Here is a 21,191-nt window from a genome sequence, read left to right as displayed (position 1 = left end):
AAGCTTTGGCTTGTAGTAAAATATCTTTGCAAAAAACTGACTTTTTAAATTTGACATTTTCTCACTAGTACAGAAATAATTATGGCAAATAGTGAATAAAATTAACAGTAGCAATTTTAAAGTAAGACAAAAAAACATTAAATGGTAACAGCCGCGCGTCAGCCGCGATTAAGCCTCGAATTTAAATCCGTTTGTATAATTTAACATTTTTTAAAAGAGTCATGTGAAGACTTTCCGCTGGTTTTCCTGAGGCTTACGCGCGGCTGCCGAGCCCTGCATGTTACCATTCTACCCTTTTTTCTCCTTTTTCCCTTTAAAAATAACTTTAAATTACTACTGTCAATATGGAGCAACTTTAAAATGGCAAGACAATCACATTTCAATTTTTTATATAAAAAAATATTAAATCTACTAAATATGGCAAAATTTATCATAAAAAAAGAAATACTTTGATTTTAAGTCAATACATTAAATATTTCAATAAAAGTTAAATGTATAAAATATTTTTTTATTATTTCAAAAATTAAGTTTAATAAAAGACTTGGTTTTAAATCATAGTTTGAGCAAGATATATGGAATTTCATGTTTAATTGTAAACATTTTCTTAAAAATATCATCAAAAATTGCTTAAAATACCCCTCAACAAATATCATATAAATTAAAATTATTTTTTTTTTGACTAGTTGACCAAAAAAATTACTTACTTTTTATATTTAAAGAAAAATGAGCATAAAAATTTTAATATTACATAAAAACGTAAAAATACTCTTATTTCGGATTGCTTAAATATTAAATTGATACATATCTTTTAGAATTGACTAAAATTTACGGACTGATGTTTATAATATCATATTAAAAAATTATTTAGCGATTTTTATATTTAACTAAACAAAATTCTGACTTTTATTTTGGCCTTTTTCATCAAATGTCTTGGTAGAGTTTTTAATAAATTTTCGTGGATTTTTTTAATGACTATGGCCTTTAATAACTAGTTGGTACAATACCGGGTATATGAGCAGATTGATGGCCGCCGTGGGGGCCGCTAACCCCGCCTCCAGCCGCCATTCCTAGCTGTGCAGCCGCCGACGGATTCATGTATGGGTTTTGCATAAAAGGATTATATCCTGCAGCCGCTGAATTCAGCAGTTTGCTGTAGTCAGCGGTTGCGGCTGCGCTAGCCGCACCGCCAAACAGCTTTGAATAGTCATTGGCTCCCGCCAAAAGTTTGCTATAGTCACCAGCGGCGGAACCCGCCGTTCCCGCCGCGCTGAAAAGCCTAGAATAGTCACTGTACATATCACTGCTGAGTTTTCCATAGCCGCTGTCCACCATTCCGTTACCGCCATTCCCGTTATGCGTGGCAGCGTTGTATAAGAACGGATTGTGAGCGGTGGCGGACATGTGGTGCGGGTGCAGGCCGCCAACTTCGGACTTAAGCTTCTCCAGGTCGCAGGATTGAGACCCAAGGCCACCGCCTGACATTAGCCCGCCTTTCTTGGGCCCATAGCCGTTAGATTCGGGTGAAGAGATATCCTAAAATATAAAAGAGTTACAAAACATGTTATTCGACAAATCAATACATTCGATTTCACTCTTCAAATTCCCACAAATCTAAATCTGGAATTTGATTTAGAGAAAAATACCTAGAACCTGTAAACTTATTTTCTTTACTAACCCATCTTTTTTTATCTTGTATAAAAACTTGGGGAAATTTTATTCAAACTACCAGTGTACAAATTTTTTCTCCAATGACTTTTAATAAGAGGAAGTAATTTTGAAGACTTGAAGCTTGGCTTCTCTACAATAAAAGCTAAACTTACATCATCTTGATCTCTGCCATGATCAGAGTCGTCTCCTGAGTCTAGTTCATCCTTGTGACGACGTTCACCCAGCAATGTTCCATCTGGTCCCAATCTAAAATAAAGAAAATAATTAGTCATTTAGAAAACGTGTTAAAATGACTTTAGAGTTGCAGATATTTTTTTTTACTGAAAGTAAAGTATTAAGGACATCCCCTGGTAGTAGAAACATTGCAAATAATATAGATAATCTAATGTTTATATAGTTATTTTTCAAATGGTTGTATTTTTGTAAATTAAAGGTATTAATGTATAATCTAAAAAGCACTCATATAAATCCTTAATCAATACATATGTACATCTAACTTCAATCTAAAGTTTCTTCGACAATGGATTGTGTCTAATCTTTACAGGAATCGCAGACAGAATCGACCCTAATTGTATAAAAGCTTCACGTGTTTAAAAAGAACAAAATAGTTGCATGAGTTTGAAAGAATGAATGTTATGATTTTAATTAAAGTGATATAATTTTATTATTGGCTTCATATAAAAGCAGGCTTCATCAACATGCTTAAGCCAAAAGGCCGAATTCATTATTGGGCATTTAAAAATCAATTTTGATTATAATATTATTTCTTTATCTATAAATCTTTTAATTAATCTAGTTAAATGACAATCAACGCAATCTCCAAATCTATCAATGCATTCAATTTATTTATTTTTCATTTTAACTACCTAAATTAAATTCTGTCCCTAAATAGGTTTTAAGCATTGTAGTTGCGCCTCTAGAAGCTCTCCCTGGACATATGAGAAGTTTCACTGTAAAGGAGAACCATATCGGTTCAGTGGTTCGCGAGATCCTTCGCTACAGACAAAATAAGCTTACTACTTTATATTAATAGATAGGTTACAGATTAATTTTAATTAAATTCAATGCTTTAAAAATGGTATTACTCTTATTCTTTATATAACTTATCTTAATCTTGGATGTTTGATGAATATAGCCTTCTGGTCGTGGTCAAGGATAGTTAATCAAAATATTTGACAGATACTAATTTACTCAGAATTAATGGTCTTTAGGATCCATGGCATGGCTGCCTCTCAGGGAGGGAGAGGACATTGGGCTGTTTATCATACTAGTCCCCAAAGTCCCCAAATAACGTTAGCTTAACAACCTTGGGGACTTTTAATGAGTTTTGATTGGTTGGTTCGTTTAGTTTCCAAACGTTTCAACCACGCATTGTAATAAAATTTTTTGTATCATTATTAGGGATGTACATCTATATATCAGCCATTATCTTATCCCTTTAGATCCCTGGCTGCCTCCGCATCTATACTTTACACAGATATGAGAATAATCATGCTTTAAAAAAGTAGTAAGGTTTTTTTTCTCGGAAGCTTAATATTTCAACAACTACTGAACTGATTGAAGTTACACATAGGTCCTGGGATGGTTTTAGGCCATTTTATTTTCAGATTTAAGTCTTGGATAGTAATATTCTGATAATAACTAGTATTGCTACGTTTTTTAAAATGTTTCTAATTGTTACAGGAATCTTCAGATTGAACAAAGCTTGAAATTGTTAGGAAGATTTTAACATACAGATCCATCCGTTATAACATGCTTTTCCAACAAATGCCTATAATAGTTATTTCTCGCATCGTATTATAAACGGCTTTCCGCGGATATAAAATGTACAAGTATAAGATTAAACATTTTTATATTCGTAGAAAACTGGATATAATACGATGTTAGACATAGTTTTTTCGTATGGATGAGAACCGGTTCCTGTCAACCGGATTCGAATGAATACGAGAAAAAGGATTTCTGTAATAAATGTGATCTACTTCTTATTTTTAAGAATTTCCAGTCCTGTCTTTGAAAAGACCTGTACCTCAGATCATCAAAGACTTAGAGTTAAAAAAAGACTCGAAAACAAGCGCAGCAATAACGAGTACAGTAATACAAATAAAATAATACAGTAAAATTAAAGATAATTCTTAAATTCTGCATTAACTTTGCTTATAAGTATAACATTTTATAATTGAATTTTTTTTATAATATATTTTTTGGTAAGGTCTTTAATCAATTTGTCTATTGTTTTAGCTACTGTTTAAATTATCTTTGTATGCTTGATCATTATTTCTGTATGTGTGTGTTTTTGTTAACTTAGCAAATCATATGATGCATCATTTTAATGTTTTAATCTTTTTACAACAATTCATATTTCTTATGTTTATTTTTAGAGGGTTAGAATCATTAATTTAATATTTAAAAAGATAGATAAGTATCTGTGTCGATAAGTAGCGCAGCTATGTCAGCTTTTAAAGTATAGTTAGATTCATTTATGCAAATTATGTTTAAAAAAAAACATTTTACCGTGGATGACAACATCCACAAAAACGAAGCTCTAGAATCAGACAGTAGGACAAACGCACATTAACTTTTGTAGAGTCTCAGAAATAGCAAGAAAAATATCAAAGTTTTCAATTAAACTACAGACTTTCGAGTAATGATGATAGAGTTGCTACGATTTTTTATAAAGTACGTAATTGTTTATTTATAAGTTTTAAATCGATAGGAAAATTCTAACATGCCAAAGGACATACCCTTATTGTAGAAAAACTTTGCTATTAAAAATGCTAAGAAAGTTATAATTATTTTACGTTTGTATCAGTCATAAACGGTCGGAGAGACGGTCAGATATCAGACATACTTTAATTGTAGAATGGCTACGCCAGAAGGCTACGCTTTTATATATTTTGATATTGTTAGGTTTGTAAGACTAAGAAGAGTAAGACTAAGCATATGCATAAGAACAAAGACAGGCTTCAAACACACGGATAACAAGGATTCTTTAAAAGGATAAAACTTATTCATATGTTTTTTTTTCTCTCTTTTATCAGTCTTAGAATAGATTTATTATTACTTGGATCTTACTCTAATAAAGCCAAAAATATCCCCCTCCCCCCCTATATTGGATGAACGAAGTGACTAATAGATAAAGACCATGTAAGCAACTCAAATTGATAAAATTCATAAAATAGTGGAAAAAGTTAAATTATTTTAATCATAATTTTGAACTTTCATAACGTATACGTTTGAAGAAACTTTTAAGCCTCATCCTTTATATTTGTGGCTTATAAATAAGGTGAGTTCTTAAACAGCAAAATTATTTATTATATTATATTAGCAAAACTTGATTATTTTTTGGTACACTAGCTTATATTCGGCTACATTACAAAATAAGTTCGTCCGTTACTCCATCAAAGTAAAATAAGAGTAAATGAAAACAACTTTTTTTGGCAGTTTCTGGTAAAAATTTTATGATTTTTTGCCCAAGATAAAATATGTATATAATAAATAAAAGTATTATTTAAAATATATTTTTTTGTGCTTTTGTTGTGTTTTTGTTAAAAATTTGTTAGTTTGTATGAATGTTTGAAACTAGCTAGTCAGTTATTCAGCTAGGCCACAAAACATTGAAATTTGATACATCTAAATCCTGCTTTTAATCCATACACTTTCTACCCTCCTAGTATACAAACTTTAAATCTATCTATCTTTTATTTTCTGTATCTTTCTATCTTTAATTTGCTGTATCTATCTATTTTTTCCTTGCTTTTAATCCATACAGTTTCTACCCTCCTGGTATACAAATTTTCTATCTATCTATCTTCATTTTCTGTATCTATCTATCTTTAATTTGCTGTATCTATATATTTTTTCCTTCCTTTTAATCCATAAAGTTTCTACCCTCTTAGTATACAAACTTTCTATCTATCTATCTTTTATTTTCTGTATCTATCTATCTTTGATTTGCTGTATCTATCTTAGTATACAAACTTTCTATCTATCTATCTTTTAATTTTCTGTATCTATCTATAAAGTAGATTGTTGTTTTTGTCTGAAGCTTAAGATTTCAATAACTACTGAACTGATTGAGTTTTTATTTTTTAATGAAACTTTATATAGAAACCGGAATGGTTTTAGGCTATTTATCTTTAGATTTTAAGCCCTAAAATGGTGTTTCTCTCCCTCATTCTTACCCCTTCGATCACAGAGCCTTTAGATCATAGGGGCGCAGCTGCTAGTAGATACATTGATTAAAAAGGTTTATTGAACTAGCCAACCAATCGGATGGTTTAAGGCTGTTTTATTGCATTTTTTTCCTAGAAGCTAGGGGAACAGTTGTATTATAATAATTATAAAATGAGAGGAAGGGAATGGTTCTAGAATTACTCTATTTGTTTTAAGGGGGGAAGTTAGATATCGATTAGAAAAATATTCAAACCATCCCATATTTTCATTATTTCTCAAAATATTTCAAAAATATTTCCATTTTGTTTCCTAATTCTTAATACAATGAAAATTTGTATAATCATTTGTAAATTTGATTTATTTAAGAAAAAAATTTATTGTAAAAAAGATGGGGACAAAAAAAAATTTTAATGGAAATTTGTCATCTGAAACTATATTGGTGACAGGGAAGAAAGGGATAGTGGCATGGTAAAATAATTAATAAAGCAAGATGGATCTTTATCTTGTATTGTTATTAATATGAAAAAACTAATTTGAAGAATACTATTTTGTGAGGGCAGAATAGTTTTTTCTTTAGGTAAAATTCCCTGCTTAGAAAGAATGTAAAAAGAGAAAATAAAGCAGAAAAATCAGAAATAGGAATAAAGATTCTTAAAAATATCCTACACAATTGTAGCAAGCATTTATTATTCATTAAGAGACAGAAACTTATTTAGTTTCATAGCTGATATTTTAAATGGCATAAATGGTTTTCTTTGAGTGTAAAATACCAGCCATAAAAATGTAATATCTTTCTATTTTTAAAATACTACCATCCTATTACACTCTTTTTATGTTTGTACATTAAGATATCACTAACCACTAAACCCATTAAGTTCTCCACTTTAAGAAAGATTCTCATAGTTACCAGATTGTTTTAGATTATCTTTATTAAAATACTAAGCCTTGGGATGGTTTTAGGCTATCTACCCCTTCGAATACTATAGGGGCACAGTCACGGGTGTAATTTATTCGAATATATAGTTTTATACAAATTTTAAGATCTGTATATTTATCCATGTTTGAGCTGTGGAAAGAGAAAAGATGTCAATATTTGGCCTGAAACCCGAGATATTACTCATACAATAATCAAACAGACGGTAGCAAGATAGATAGATAGTTGGGACAGAAAATGTGGATGGTAAATAAACAATTGTTGGCTAAATTTTAGATAGAGATAGACAGATAGTTAGATAGATAGACAGAAAATGTGGATATTACTCATACAATAATCAAACAGACGGTAGCAAGATAGATAGATAGAAAATGTGGATGGTAAATAAACAATTGTTGGCTAAATTTTAAATAAAGAATAGCAAGAGAGATAGACAGATAATCAAATAGATATAAAATAGGATTCGTAGTCATCTAATACACAAACAATTGCTGGCAAGTCAGTTGAAAAATCATTTAGGGTAGCCAGATAGATAGATAGATAATTAGATAGATAGATATTCATCCATTATTTTATAAAAAGCATTTTGTTTTATTTCTTATAATCTAATTAAAATAAAATATTAGAAATATATAATATTATAATTAGTTGTATAATATATTAATTGTATATAATATGATGAAATATAATATACATTCAATTTGTGTTAATTCATTTAAGTTAAAAACAATTCTAAGTAGTAATATTAATAAATATTAATTTTTGAAGTGACTATTTATCTTAATTCAATGCAATATCATTTTATAAAATCTATCAACAATTTAAATGTTATGTCGTATTATTAGTTTCGAAACGTCGTAAATTGCTTACATTTTTCCGTTATTTGTTGACTAAAGTTTCGCATTTTCTTAAAAGACAATTTTAGTATAAATATATATGATAATTTACTGCTTGCTTAAACATTAGAGTAAAACACTAGAGGGAGAAAGGGTTAAATAACTGTATCTCCCCATCGCAACCGTCATGTGCAACCTTTCTATTGGGTCATTGAAAATCAACCAATATGGTATCGCTTATATTACAGAGCCAAGTAGCAGAAAATAATTTAGAAGCAGACGAAAGAGGTCTTTGGAATATGTAGGGAGGTATATTTATCTATATTATAGATCTGTTGCTTAAACTGTTCTAATATCTTATTAGCTATCAGCTATTTTGTTAAGTTTATGTGAACACTCAAACAACCCCTCTCTAATCAGATGAACATAATTGAAATTTGATCTAATTTTCAAAACTTTATGTTACATTTTATATTAAATAACATTCCTATTCTTTATTATGTTACATAATGATTTTTATTAAAGATTGATTTTAAGCTACAAAAAAATTTTAAGTCCGTCCTATTTTTTGAGATTTTAAGGAACAAGAAAATATACAATAAACCCAAATAATATAACTTCTGTAGATTTAAATTTTTGTCAAAAGTTTCTTTCATAATAGTTTAAGAATTTATTTAATTTATGAATTGAAAATAAAATAATATATTTCGTCTCTAAAGTAATTACTTTTTACTAGCCGATTTAAAATGTTTTATATAGTAGCTAGTGAAAAAAAAACTTTCTACACTTTTTCCTTATTCCCTCGGGGGTAAAATTTATGTTGTAAAAGTGAAAATAAAAACTTATATTTCCTCTCAAGAGAATTTTTATAAAACGTGTAAAGAAAATAAATCATTTTTTTGTTTTTTCTTCAGCACACTTAAAAAAGGATAAGAATTAGATAAAAAAAAACACCAATAAAAGACAAATAATTGGTTACAATTATTACTTTGTTTATAAAGTACATCTCTCACTGTTCATTTCTATATAATACTGTATTGGCGAGGACTCAAAACAAAAAAAAGACCAATAAAATCGGTAAATGAGTCTCAGGTATAACTTCGAAACCGATTGATATCAGCTAGATTAGAACCGGTTCTTAGTAATAATGAAAAACCATGTATCTTATTGTGTTACAGAAACGAGTACTATGATAAAAATCATAAAATTAATACCAGTTCTGTTAGATCGGGGCTAACAAACTGGTTTTAATCTCATTAATTTTTTTTTAAATGCCGCGGAAAGCTGTTTATAAAACGATGCGATAAATAACTATTACATACCCCACAAGTGCTTAATACTTGTATTTTTTCTAAATAATTATTAGGATTATTTTCTTTATTATATCTTCATGTTTTTCTTTTTTCCAGTATATGGACATAATTTTAATGGTTTAATGGTTTGTTTTAATAATATTTATCCTTATCCATAAAAATAATATGTTTAAGATTGTCTCTATTTGTAATTTCCCCCTATCTCCATAAATATAAAGTTTCATTACTCGTCCCCAGAGGGTTAAATAGCGCTAAGATTATTGAATAATCCTCAGTCAGCCACAAAGTGTGAGGATTATTACAAATTATATTCAGGCGTTTTTACATTTTAACAAATATTAAATAAATTAAAATAATCTTCCGTGATCTAAAGGCCAATAAATTGATGTCAATCCTTAATGATGATAAACAAAATTATCTGCTCTTTAGATTACAATTAGGGGTTGAAACGTTTGGAACTAACCAATCAAAATACAAAAAAAAATGTTGAGCAAATGAATAAGAAAACGTTATTTTAAAACTTTTGGGATTAGTGTATTAAACAGCCCAATGTCCCCTCCCCCTCCCCCCTTGGTATGTTCTGTTGTTATAGTGATATGTTGCTTTGATGATTTGCGGAATCGAATGGACACCATTTTGTATATATTTATATGTTGAGTGTTGAAAGATTAATCCAATGATATTGTCTTATATAACATAGCATATGCTTATACTTGTCCGTAGGGACTTCCATTCAGGGATCTAAAGGGATAAGACAATGGCCGACATCTTGATGTACATCCCCATTAATGATACATAAAATCAACCCATTAGTAAAATCAAATTAGTAGTTGAAACGTTTAAACACTCAACATAATAAAATAACCAATCAAAATTGACCAAAAGTTTCCAAAGTTGCTGAGCCAACAAATAAGAAATGGTTAATATAAGACTTTGAGGACAAGTGTAATAAACAGCCCATTGTCTCCTCTCTCTCTCTCTCTCTCTCTCTCTGACTTTTACCAGTCATAGAGGAAAGATATATAGAAGAATAACATACACTAATTTTATAATTAGTCATAGAGAAGAGATATAAAGAGGAGTAACATAGAATATTTTTGTAGTGTGTCATAGAGTATGTATTTATAGTTGGTTAACATAGTTTATACTTTTTCATAGAACAAATATACATAGTTTTTGTAAAGTCATACAGGGGAGATTTATAGAGGAGCAACATAGAATAAACTTATGATTGATCATAGAGTAAAGATACATAAAGGAGTATAGAATAGAATAACTGATACTTGATCATAGAGTAAACTTATAAAGAGATGAAATAATAAAATATTACTTACCCAGCACCTTCAGCTGCTCTGTCACGTTGGCGTCGATTCTTGAACCAATTGCTGACCTAAAATTCAATAAACATTTAAAGATTCCTCAGCCACTTTTTCAAAACTTTATCTCTAAAAATCTTTTATGTTAATTGATGTAAAAAAAATATTTTTATATATTCTTTAAGCAAAAAAATCTAACATTTTAAAATCTATCAAAGCCTTTTTTATCTACCTGTAATCTATTTCATCTATTGACAACTAAGGAATCAAAATCTATTATCTAACCATTAAACTATAAAAAATTTACCTGGGTAGTAGTTAGACCAGTGGCCTCTGCTAGCTCCCTTTTTTCCCTGGGTGATGGGTAGGGGTTGTGGGTATACCAGTCACGTAGCACCTGAATTAGTAAATTTATTAGGATTGCTAGGTTTAAAACCTTTAACATAAAAATACACAATTTTATCTAAAGCTCTTTATAGTGCCTATAAAAAGTACAATAAAAATTACCAATAGCAGGCCAGTATACATTTTAATTGACCAATAGTAGGCCAGTATGACGTCATTTTAATAAGCACTCTAAAAACTTCTTTTATCTATCTATTTATCTCTTTTAAGCTGGCAAGATATCTTTCTCTTTCTCTCACGTTTTCTCTTTTTTTCTTTCACTCATTTCTCATCGAAAATGTTCCTCTTTTTATGAGAATCAATAAATCAAAATGGAAATTGGCACTTTGTTCTTACTTCAAAATATTATTTTTAACCCTTTTACCAAATATTCATTTTTTCAGTATTAAAGCTAACTCTAAATTTAAATGTAGATTTTATTTAGAATTTCTAAAACTAAACTATGGCTTAATGTGTTTGCTTAGCCCATTCAGTGCCGTTATTTTAGAGAGAGAGGGGGGGGACAATAGACTGTTTATTACACTAGTCCCCAATGTTTTAAGTTAACGTTGTATTATTCGTTGGCTCAACAACTTTGGCCACTTCAGAATATTTTAATTGGTTGGTTAATTAAATTGAGTAATTCTGTGTATCATCATTGGGAATTTTCCCTTTAAATAGCTGTTTATTTTATCAAGAGTATAGTTATGTATAATGTTTAAAGGCAGCTTCATAAAATGTTAGAAAAAATGAAGGTATCCTATAGATATTACATACTTAGTAATTTTATCCAATTTTTAACGCAAGCAAATATAAGGTTAGGTTAGCCTTGTGGGTAAAGGGATAAGAAAAGGGCGTCAAAAAAATATTTTATATTAAAGTGGTGCAAATGCTAATACAGTAATGTGGCAAACTTAATTAATAAATCAGGAAGCAGCTTATAGTGAATAATAAAAATGACGTCATACAATACAAATGACCAATGATAGGGTAGTAGAATACATTTTACCATTGGTGAATATAAATGTATACTGGCCTATCATTGGTCATTTGTATTGTATGATGTCTTTTTTTATTACGCACTGAAAGCTACCTCTTAAATCAGTCAATAACAAAATAAATAGTCAATTTCTTTTGGCTAATTTAATGAGCCCTAAGTCTCTGGGTTCGACGCCCACTTTGATTGTGATCGGGGCTGGTTCAGAGGCATGATTAATTGAAATCTTAGGCAAGGATATACAATTATACCAGCACAGTATAGTGGAGGGTTTTTAAATAAATTAAATTTTTTTTTCGAAGACTTTTTCTGGAATTTTTTAAGTTTTTTTCCAAAAGGGTAAAAATCCTATAAGATAATCCTATCAGAAGCTAAAAATAACGGAAAAAGCTGGGCTTTATGGGGTGCACGACACACGTTTAATAAATTTCTATGGATGATAACCCCCCCCCCCACACTCATACCCCTAGAGGCTAAACTTTGAAGCACTCCACTCTAAAAAAAGGCTCTTACTTTTCATTAACTATATTTTTAACTGTAACTATGTCTTATTTCTTTTTTTTTTTAATCTTCAAAATCCAACATTCAAAAAAAGTAAAATTTTGCTTTAAAACCCCGAAAATTCAGGGTGAAAATATATAAGGTGCTAATAATAGCATGAAAATGATTTACTGGGTTCCAATATACAGGCACTTTTAGGAGGTATTTAGGCGTTTTCTAAAAACCACCTAGTTTTTAGAAAAAAATCTTTCCTTTTAGTCAATAAAACTATCAATTAAGGTAGTTTAATCTATTGAAAACCATAGATATTAAGAGATAAGAAAATACACGATAAATTCATGTACAATTCAAATGATAATAAACAAAATTACTCCTCCTTGAGAATAAGATTATTTGATAAAACGTTTGGACACTGCTAGTTTAAACTAACTATTCCACTCAAAGTTTTTAAGCTAGCGAAATGGAGAACTATGAAAGTCTGATTTAAATTGTATTGGTTATATGACAGAAACATCCATATTTAAAGATTATAGTTTTTTTGTGAAGTAATGTATGGTATAAGTAACAAGGCTTAGCTAATTTTAGATCATTTCTAATCAGGAATATAAAGGGATAAGACAATGGCAGGTAAATTAATATACAAGATAGGGTGGGTGTAGTGTTCGATAAGCACTTTGAGGGCAAGCACCAATGTGATTTAAAAGGCTTCGAAACCGATTAATATCCGATAGATTAGAACCAGTTCTCAGCCATGCTAAAGAATCAGGTATAGCATTGTATTATATCCAGTTTTCTAGGAATATAAAAATGTACAATTATATATAAGATAAAAACTAGTTTTGTTAGTCCGTACCTTCGGAATCTCGGGGCTAACAAAATTTAAATCTTATATTTGTACATTTTTATATCCGCGGAAAGCTGTATATAATACGAGATGCGAGAAATAACTCTACCTGTCTTGACTTCTCCTTGAAGCAGTAGGATGTCTCCTCCCCATCCCAAATAGTCCGGGGCAGCGGAAACTTTCGTCGTATTCTAACAATAAACAAAACATTATTGACGACTTTCTGAAAATTAAACACATCAAAATTTTAAAAAGGTACCCAAAGTTTGCAAGCCAACGAATGAGGAAATTTAAAATACTTATGGTAGGTGCATAATTTACAGCAAGAAAATCTGGTGTTATAGAGTTGGGGCTCATTTGTCAGAGAGATATTTTGTCTTCAACTTTTCTGTCAGTTTTAAAAATCTATGACTTTTTCGTTTCATTGATAATGATAATATTTTGATAAAAAAAAAACATTTATTTTTATTAGTGAAAAAGTATGAGACAAAATGTATTTTTTTCAGATAAAATATCTCTGCGCAAAAATATTTGCAATTTTCCGTAATGAACCAAGTATTTTAATAAAGGGGGTGGGGAAAATTCGCCTTCATTGCTATTTTAATTGCCTCAGAACGAACCCAGGATAATTTTAAAATGGTCCCCCTCAAAAAACCATTAAAAAAACTATGGCCCTTCACTTTTACACGCCCCATAAACTCAAAAACTGATTGCTTTTCATAATAAATGTGGCTTCATAATATGTACATATAAATTTTCTATAATTGCCCCCTATCCCCCACAATTTACCCTTCCCTTTTTAGCCGCCTCTAATAATATTTCCCCTCTCAGTGTACTAAGCTATAATAAAGAAAGTAGCACGGAGCCTCATGTCGACCAATAGCATTCCCGGATTTTTTCGTCCAATAGCGGGGCGGCAAAATTCAGCGGCAATGTGCGTTTCAATTTCGAGGATTTTTGTGTTAAGTAAAAAGAGTTGTTTGTGTTGATTTTTAACATATTTTTACTTTAAATAAACCAAATTTTTTACCTATATTTTCCTACTGCTCCTAAAGGCCTTCCTCTTAGTTTTTCAGCTTCTAAACAAAAATAAAAATTTTTTAAAAAAAGTAAGTTAAAGATTTTAAATAAAATATTTGAAAAATTTTCTTAATAATGAAAATTACAAAATTGTATTTTATAAGTTCAAATTTAAATAGCATTCATTAAGATCTTTATATTAAGATACTTAATTTTGATTTTTTAAAGCATTGTAAAGAACATTTTTAGTATGTCTTCGAAACCGAATAATATCCGCTGGATTAAAACTGATTATCAGCCATACTGAAAAATCATGTAAATCATCGTTTTACAAACAATTTTCCATGGATATTCAAATAAAATTAATAAAATTGATACCAGCCCCGACCGACCTAAGGCCCGTGCTAACAAAAATGGTTTTAATCTTATAATCTTTCACTTTAATATCCGCGGAAAGCTGTCTATAATACGATGCGATGAATGACTATTTTCATACTTTTCTGAATAATAAAAAGGTACCTATGTAATGAGATTTCATCCAAAGCATTTGTAGTTTGGGGTGGTTATGGGGAGAAAACTGAAATCCTTCCAAGATTTTATATAAATCCTAAACAAACAGAAAATATATTATAAAAATACATTCTAAAAATCTAATATTTATGTAAATTGCTTTCAAATCAACCTTTACCTACAAATTAATTTATGTTCAATTTTAAAAGTTTGATATTTACTGCTAGAAACCAAAATCTACAAGTTAAAAATATAAGCCAAACCTATTTTTCAAAAAAAAATTAGGTAGGTATTTGATTATTTTTATGGAAAAAAAATTAAAGTACTACCTTAAAATTTCCTCTATGAAAATAAACGAGCGCCTTTGCCTTTAAAACACTCTCGTTTCTATGCAGTCTCTCACAAGGGGGCAAAGACCAAAGAAACCTGAAAATACAACAAGATTAGTAAAGAAAACTAATGCATTTTTGTAACCGATTATTTAGATAAATAGGTAACCCCAAAATGAAACATATCAAATTCAATAAGAGAAAATTTTTAAATCTGATGAAAAACGGCTTAGATAAGCCATTTTTTATTTGAATAGACACACAGACACAGGCAGAAAATTTTGAGGAAAATGTAAAAACAATATGCCGCTCGGTAACCACATAATCGATTGGATTCTACTCTTCAGGGAATATATCTATTGGTCCTTTGGTGATTTTAAGATATTTTCTTGGGGGTTAGGACATCCCCCCCCCAAAAAAAAACCCCTCAATTTCTTAAGGAAGTTAATTTAAAATGAGGTGGTTGCAGCACCACAGGTACTTAATTTTTTTTAATTACCTCTTGGGGAAAAGCCCTAGAGTCTAGGGGCGAAGCCGCTAGTTTATTCTATAATTTGACTTAATATATTTAGTATTAATTACCTATCTTATTCGATAACTAAGTTATTAAAGGTAATTTTATATGAAAAGAATTTTGACATACGTTAATATAATCTGAAATATTCAATTTAAGGGAAATAAGACATCAAACTTATCAAGGACAACTTTGACCATAAATAGCGCAGAATCAATAATAAAACAATAATTTTAATAAAGAATAGGTAACTGTTATACTGAAATCTAAACATATATTCAAGTCAGGGAATATGGGCATTGGGCAGTTTATTATACTAGTACCCAAAGTCTTATAATAACATTTACTCATTTGTTGGCTTAAAAACCTTGGAAACTTTTATTAAATTTTGATCGGTTGGTTCCAAACGTTTCAACCACATATTGTAATCTGTAAGATTTAAAACTAGAGTTTAGTGACTGACTGCAACAGACGTGATAAAAATAGCGCTTTCAAACCAAAAGTGTTCTTAATTACCCACTATATGTAAATTAACCCCCCTTTACAAAATCCATCCCCCCCCATACCCCAATTTTTGACATATGTATGAACATACCAAAACGACACATTGAGATAAATAGAGATATAATTTATATTCCTAAAAAAAGTTTCATACGCAAGAAATACAGTAGAATTTTAATATAAGCAAGTCTTTAAGTGTTCTGTTATTATAGATACTTTAGGGACATAGGGCATAGCTGTGATAGACAGACCAGAGACATTTATGGAATTCATTAACACATTTCAATTCAATTCATAAAATCATCTGCGGTAATGGATATATCATTACATGGATATTGCACCAGATTTTCATGTTCTCTAATAAAGTAAAAAAATGCAGCGGGCTAAAATAACGACTCTTCCCTTTACCCCACCCCATCCTACTAGATGAACGAATTGACCAATAACTGACAGGGGAATTAGCAAACTATATTGGCGACAATTTTTCCCCTGTCATAATATCCACGAATATTTCACATCCATTTCTGCCGGAGAAGCACTCAAACATGAATACTAATAGTTATGTCCATAAGTTGCGCAGAAATAACAAGCTATCAATGTGAAAGATTAGACGTATGGACAGACTTACATACCCAGTTATAAAGTAGAGATGCACTTCTAAAAATTGCGGTTTTGCGTTTTAAGGGGGGGGGGGGAATGTATAAAATTATCAAAAAATCTATATCGGGGGGAAGGATTAAAAAACATAAATGGGGGGCGTGGATGGGGAAATTAACGTCTGGGGGAATTAATTTAGAAAATGGGCAATAGCGGAAGGGGTGGTTAATAATGTTATGAATAACTTTAGGAAGCTCTTTTCTGTATAATTGTGGAAGGGGGGGGGGTGTAGCTCATTTCTAGTGTGTCTATAAAATTTAGCATCCATTTGAAAAACAGGAAACAGTGATTGTTAGTATGTGTATCATAATTCCCCCCCCCCCCCTTAATTTTAGAGATTTGGGATAAAGATTCGCAAAAAAAATTTGAACATGATAACCAAGTGATAAACCTACAATTTTTCAATTAGTCATTTATAAATTTTATTGATTTATTGTTTAATTTATAATATAATTGTTATCAGTAAGTAAGAATTAATGATTAAGAATCACTTTTTTGACCAAAATTAAAAATTATTTTTTCTTTAGATTAGAAAACAAAATATCCAATTTAATTTTTTTTAATGTTTTTAAGATATATGTAACTGTCCCATAGCCTATAGTCACTTAATCATATGTGTATGTATATATTCCGGAAATCCCCCTATTCAGAAATCCCCCCCCCCCTTAAAAAGTAATATCACTCCCCTTGTTAGCACTATTGAATAGACGTAAATTCAAAGAAGCAAATTTTTAATGCATTTCAGATTTAAATAGAAATATTGTGTTTTCAATCAATGGTTTAATAATCAAATTCCAACAACTTGCGGCTACGACCACTAGAATTCTCTACCTCAATTTTCAATTTCAGTTTTTAAAATTTTATTCTTTGTGCTATAACTCTTGGAAGGGTGGAGATACCCTCCCCTAAAATAGATAAAAAAAAAACTTCCCTGGACCTTTAAGAAGCTTTACTGTAAAGGAGAACCAAATCTGTTTAGTTGTTTGCGAGATCCTTTGCTACAGACAAAAAAAAGCTTAGTACTTTATATAATAGGATATCAAAGGCAGAATTTCGCACCATTTTCCTATCCCGAATAAAGATAGCTTAAACTCCAGCCACTAATAATAGAGAAATTATATGCACACCCTCTATATATATGAGCAGTTACTTCCTAACATTTTCTATTCTTTCTTCATTATTGCCCTTTCAGTAATACCCACGGATTTAGGTACAAATAGATATTGTACACAAATCAAATAGCTATGAAATTTGCAGTCAATATTAGCTAAAAAATATGAAACTTGGCTGTAGACCCAACGACATTGGGATAACGTTATAGCGATATGTATTAAATATCTTAAAGTCAAACTAAGAATGTCGTTTTAAAAACAATAAGGCGAAATATTATTAATAATAACTCTATATTTTAAAGTTAGTATGTTTTTCAACCTATTTTTAAAAAAATTACACTATTCTAAGACATGAAGATATATTTCGATTTTAGCAATCATTTTCAATTCATTTTGTCTCTTGTAGAAGTGAATCAAGCAATATTAGCTTGGTCGTTTTAGATAATAACTCTATCCCAAAATAGTTATAAACCTTCACAGTACCTATGAGAAGCTATAATGTAAAGGATAATTATATTGGTTCAGCTAGATTCTTATGTACACACAGACAGAAAGACATTTTGTTACTTGCATTGCATCTAATTCTAACTGAGGATCAGAAACCATAAATTTGGATAATCTTAATTTCCAATTCCTGAATTCCTGATAAAGTAGTTCTAAGTGAGCTATGGGAAAAAGTTGTACAATCATTTTCAAACAATAATCACCACTAGTGGGTGTGTACACAATAACGCTTGAATTTTAGTGAATACAGATAGACAACGAGAAATTTAAAATCAATTTGACTCCCCAATTATAAGATATAGCGGCTGTTCCCCTAGAATCTAGAAGCTTAGTTTTTAAAGAAATATAGGAAAGTAGAAAATAGCAAGACTTAGATCTAAAAATAAATAGCCTAAAACCATAACAGGAGGCAAGTGAAGCTTCCATTGAATGGAGAACTCAATTAAAATCAAATCTTAAGCTACAGACAAAAAAACTTACTACGTTACATAATACTAGCGGCTTCGCCCTAGCCTCTAGGGGCTTTGCCCCAAGAGATGATAAAAAAAAAGTTAAGAAGGACCAAGGAAATCTTCTACAAAAAAAGGTCCAAGGATATCTCCTACAAACAAAAAGAAATGGGGGAGGGATTTTTTTTTGGTGGGGGGGGGTGGGTTGGGGGTGTCCCACCCCCCAAGAAAATAGCCTAAAACCACCACAGGACCAGTAGGTATATTCCCTGAAGAGTAGAATCCGATCGGTTCAGTGGTTACCAAGATCTTAAGCTTCAGACGGACGGACGGACGGACAGACGGACAAACAGACGGACAGACATCAAGCTACTTTGTATTATAAATAGAGTGACCAATAATAGGATAAACAACTCAACCTTCATAGCTTATGGTTATCGGTAGAAAAGGTTGTACATTATTTTAAGTATATTTTGGTGAGGTTGACTGAACACCACAATCACTTTGTGTTTGTATTTAACTTTCATGTAAATATGTATTTGTTGTCTTATTATTGTGGTGTTATTGTAGTCTTATTATTCAAATTTATTTATTTTAACTATTTGCATAGCTTTGACCTTCAATTTTAAACAAAACTCAACTTTTTAACATAAAGTTGATGAACTAGGGAAGGGACAAAGGATGGTAAATTCGATCTTACCCCTAACTTAAATTTTTAGAAGATTTTTGTCAAATTTATGTTAAAAATTGGTTTATTTTTATTAAAATAAATTAGGGAAAACCGATAAAAATTGACATTTTGATTATTTAAAGACATTCACTGAAATTAATTACATCTAGATAATGATAATTAATTATTTAACGATATCAAGAATTAATTATATAAAGATATCAAAATCATCAAATGAAAATTACTCAGAGATTTGATTTATAAGCAGCCTCCCCCCCCTCCGTCCTTCCCCTTTTTCTCATAAGTTTATTATAATAGAATTAGCTATTTCCCTTTTATATTCAAACCATCAAATTCACAGTGAAATATAAAAAAAAAAATTAGAATTTAATAATTACTGTGAATTATATGAGTTGCGCCTGTCTTTGAGCCAAGGCATTACTTTTCATTTATAGCTTCGGTCATGTTGGTTCAAGGTTTAAAGATCTTTAGTATGTTTTGGCAGTGAGGGAGGAGACAATGGGCTTTTTATTACACTAATCCCCAAAGTTTTAAAATAACGTTTTCTTATTCTTAGGTTTAACAACCTTAGGGACTTTTGATGAATCTTGATTGATTGATTCAATAAGTTATTTGTTCAAAAGTTTCAACCACTAATTGCAATCTACATAAGTGGTAATATTGTGTATAATTATTGGAGATAACATCAATTTATCAGTCATTGTCTTATCCCTTAAGACCCATGATGTCTTGGTTTTGTCCAGTCTTTAATCTCCTAAAAATTCTAAAGTTTTTCCATTGTTAAAAATGTTCCCTGACTTTTTTGTGTTTCCTTCCTATAGTGTGATGAATATGTACCCTGCTGGGGCATATAGAAGCCACTAATCAAGAATAGTGTCCCTCCAATTCACCAAGTACTTTATAACAGCAAATAAATATTTCCAGGAAGGCTTTAAAACCGAGTAATATCCGCAGGGTTGGAACCGGTTCCCAGCAATGAAGAAAAATCATGTATACCATCGTATTTGAGACAATTTTCAGTTTTGTTATAATCTTATTATTTTCCATTTCAACATCCACGGAAAGCTGTTTATAATACGATGCGATAAACAACTATTAAAAAGCAAAATGAAGTGGTAGATAGTATTAATGATTTGATAAAAGTCAAGACATTTGGGCAAATTTGTTACTATTTTTAGCATAAAAAAAACTATATATCATATCCAAATAAAAAAAATTTAAGTTTTGATATATAGCTGTTTTATAAGAATGTAATGAAAATATCTTCACATCAATAAAAAAAAAAGAAATAAAGAGTTCCTTGCTTTTCAAGAAGGGTTGCTTTTATTTACATCTACCATAATACGAAAACTAAACATTATTATAATATAAAAAATAATTAAAGCACAAATGCTATACAAAGCTATTTCAATAATAACATTTTTCACATCTATCTTTCTTAGTTTAGGTTATGTAAGAAAAAAGTAAGTCTCAAAAAGTCTAAAAAATCATTAAGAGGGGGAGGGGAGATCCAAATTAATAAACATTTTTATTGCCCATAGGATAAAACTCCATATTTTTCTTTAAAACTTCTTTAAAAAGAAAGAACAATAGTGTTACTATAAAAATTATCAATTTATTGTAATCAACAACCAATTAATTTTAATCAAGGGAGAATAGAATATAATTTTTTATCAACATTGTTTCTAATGGTTTTTATGTCATTACATAATTTTTCATATATGTCTTTTTTAATAGCCAGGGATCTAAAGGGATAAGACAAATGCTGATAAATTGATGTACATCCCCAATGATGATTCACAAAGTTAGCCCTTCTGTAGATTACAATTAGTGGTTGAAATGCTTGGACACTTAATTGAAAGGACCAAAAAATAAAAGTCCCCAAAGTTGTAAACAGGGGCGTCCAAGCTTTTTATTTTGGGGGGGGTAAATACCCCC

At 30.2% G+C, this 21,191-nt stretch overlaps 2 protein-coding genes across 3 annotated transcripts in view; both read right to left on the bottom strand.

Annotated features, from left to right (window-relative positions):
- Positions 1–18,050, bottom strand: part of Ubc7 (ubiquitin conjugating enzyme 7) — a 461,088-nt gene extending 443,038 nt beyond the window's left edge. Inside the window, exon 1 of one of the 2 annotated variants that reach the window (XM_080177976.1) lies at positions 18,009–18,050. The gene's annotated coding sequence lies outside the window, so the exon portion shown is untranslated. The remainder of the gene's footprint in view (positions 1–18,008) is intronic. The other variant, XM_080177975.1, reaches the window with a different exon arrangement.
- Positions 504–21,191, bottom strand: part of LOC145332879 (uncharacterized) — a 39,051-nt gene continuing 18,363 nt past the window's right edge. Inside the window, exons 5-12 of the mRNA XM_080177972.1 lie at positions 14,826–14,922; positions 14,506–14,593; positions 13,997–14,045; positions 13,076–13,157; positions 10,548–10,637; positions 10,259–10,314; positions 1,821–1,914; positions 504–1,533 (exon numbers count right to left, since the gene is read on the bottom strand). Coding sequence (XP_080034098.1) covers positions 982–1,533; positions 1,821–1,914; positions 10,259–10,314; positions 10,548–10,637; positions 13,076–13,157; positions 13,997–14,045; positions 14,506–14,593; positions 14,826–14,922 — 1,108 coding nt within the window. The 3' untranslated portion in view covers positions 504–981. The remainder of the gene's footprint in view (positions 1,534–1,820; positions 1,915–10,258; positions 10,315–10,547; positions 10,638–13,075; positions 13,158–13,996; positions 14,046–14,505; positions 14,594–14,825; positions 14,923–21,191) is intronic.

This window comes from Acartia tonsa, chromosome 11, assembly GCF_053477335.1.
Source record: "Acartia tonsa isolate MP-2025a chromosome 11, ASM5347733v1, whole genome shotgun sequence".
NCBI lineage: Eukaryota > Metazoa > Arthropoda > Copepoda > Calanoida > Acartiidae > Acartia > Acartia tonsa.
This window is presented reverse-complemented; position numbering and strand designations above follow the sequence as displayed.